Source organism: Sphaeroforma arctica, assembly GCF_001186125.1.
Source record: "Sphaeroforma arctica JP610 unplaced genomic scaffold supercont1.1342, whole genome shotgun sequence".
Taxonomy (NCBI): domain Eukaryota; class Ichthyosporea; order Ichthyophonida; genus Sphaeroforma; species Sphaeroforma arctica.
The window spans coordinates 11738-13792 of record NW_014039216.1 but is presented as its reverse complement, the minus strand read 5'-3'; the positions used below and the strand labels follow the sequence as shown (position 1 = coordinate 13792).

The following is a 2055-nucleotide window of genomic DNA, read 5'->3' as shown; positions in this document are numbered from 1 at the left end:
TATACACACACACACACACACACACACACACACACACATATATATATATGAATGACATATTTATATATATATTGACCGCGTGTATGTTGTATGACGTGTACATCGAACACACGGCTACATGTCTGAACACCTGCCCAGTAGGACATGCCATACATAAATTTGCTTGTATTGTGCTTGTACACAATTGGGTGGCTGCCTATTGTTGATATGGTCACCTGATGAAATGTGTGTGTCAAAGTACTATGTCGGCCTATCTATACAAACCTATTCATTCCAAGGGACAGTTGTACATGCCGTGGAAATCCGTTACGAACGCATTACGCCTTACCTGACCAACATATAAACAATATGGCTTATCGTGTACTGGATACGCATTCGAACCACATTTTGGCCTGTCCAGGTCCTTTATTCCTGGGCCGAAGCCATTGGCATCAATTTCTTGCCCTTCTATTCGTGGGTGGGCGTATGGACAGCGGTCTTCATAATGGTAAGTATGCATGTAGGAGAGGTACACAACTGCGTAAGTATGCATGTAGGAGAGGTACACGGCTGCGGTTGTAAGTACTATAGGACGCCAAGCAATACATTTGCCCTTGAAAAACCGGCACAACATGATCACGACTACGACTGGTTTTGCCCGTGTGTTTAACTAGTACGATGAATGTGTATTTGTGATGTTACTACTTCCCAACGCATGAGTGCATGGCATACTCTGTAAAGCCCACACACACCCTTTCTCTGCACCAGTTTGTGTCATAAATAGTTGTAACCATTGATGCCATCTGTATACATCAATCTCAGCCAACAATCTCACACAACCCACTTTTGCACCAATTTGTGTTGCCGGTTATCGTATTCATCGACTCGTCAAAGTGTACACACCAGTCTCACACAAACCATGTCTATTTATATCTGTGTCGCAGATGATCGTTGTTATTGACGCATGAAAGTGTGGATATAAGTCTCAGATACCGCTGACACACAGCCCTTCTTCGCACAACTCTTGTGGTCTGTGTTACAGATTATCGTATTCACCGATGCGTGCTATCTCATCAAATACGTGGACGCGTTCACGGAAGAGATCTTTGGCTTCCTTATCAGTGCCATCTTCATTGGGGAGTATATTAAGCCGCTGATAATCAGTCGCCAGGACGATTCTACGGAAGTGTTCCTGCTGAACTTGGTATGTGTTGGGGAATAGCACGGAGATGTATATGTGTACGTAGTTTTACGTACAAATTTCTGATATATATATATATATATATATGGTATTTGTGTACGTTTACAAATAGTGAGGTGATACCCGCTGAGAAATATGTTAAACCACTGAAACATTCGCTTAGATTATAGTACGAGTACGGATGGATATACCCATAGTGTCACTCTGGCACTTACTACTTACCTGACAAAGATTGTACATGAACTAACACAATTGTTCATCCATCTTCACACATAGGTGTTATATACAGGCACGTATATCAGTTACTTACATGTTCACACTGTTTAGACAGGACATATAGTGCGTGTATATCTCGCTATCAATCAGTGGTGATCCCTCTACTCACGCGGATGGTTGGCAACAAGCACGCACCTATCTCGGCCACACACACGATCACTGCTGCTTTGTCATGACACAACAGCGGATGATACGTTTGCGGCATATATTGTATATCAAACCAACACTAACATACATTATTTCACTCTCTACACACAGGTACTGGCGACAGGCACGTATCTGGTCTCTGCATATCTACTGATGGCCAAGCGCAGTTTCCTGCTTCGTCCTATAATCCGCACACTCATCTCCGACTTCGGCGCACCCTTCGCCATCATTGCTATATCTCTACTGTCGTATGCATTTGATGTGCCAGTGGAAAAACTTCCACTGCCCACACGGTCTGGCTTCTCGACTACGAACGGGCGGAGTTGGTTGGTGCCGATGACAGATATAGGTATGGGATGGTTTCAACATATTATCCCCATTTACATAATGTATATATATATATATATATATATGTATATATATATACACACACACACACACACACACACACA

The 2055-nt window shown here is 42.8% G+C and overlaps 1 protein-coding gene across 1 annotated transcript in view; it reads left to right on the top strand.

The window, feature by feature from the left end:
* Positions 1-1966, top strand: part of SARC_10669 (hypothetical protein) — a gene marked incomplete at both ends in the record, with an annotated part of 4944 nt that extends 2978 nt beyond the window's left edge. The window contains 3 exons of the mRNA XM_014295282.1: positions 401-487; positions 1022-1183; positions 1715-1966. Coding sequence (XP_014150757.1) covers positions 401-487; positions 1022-1183; positions 1715-1966 — 501 coding nt within the window. The remainder of the gene's footprint in view (positions 1-400; positions 488-1021; positions 1184-1714) is intronic.
* Positions 1967-2055: the final 89 nt, after the last annotated feature.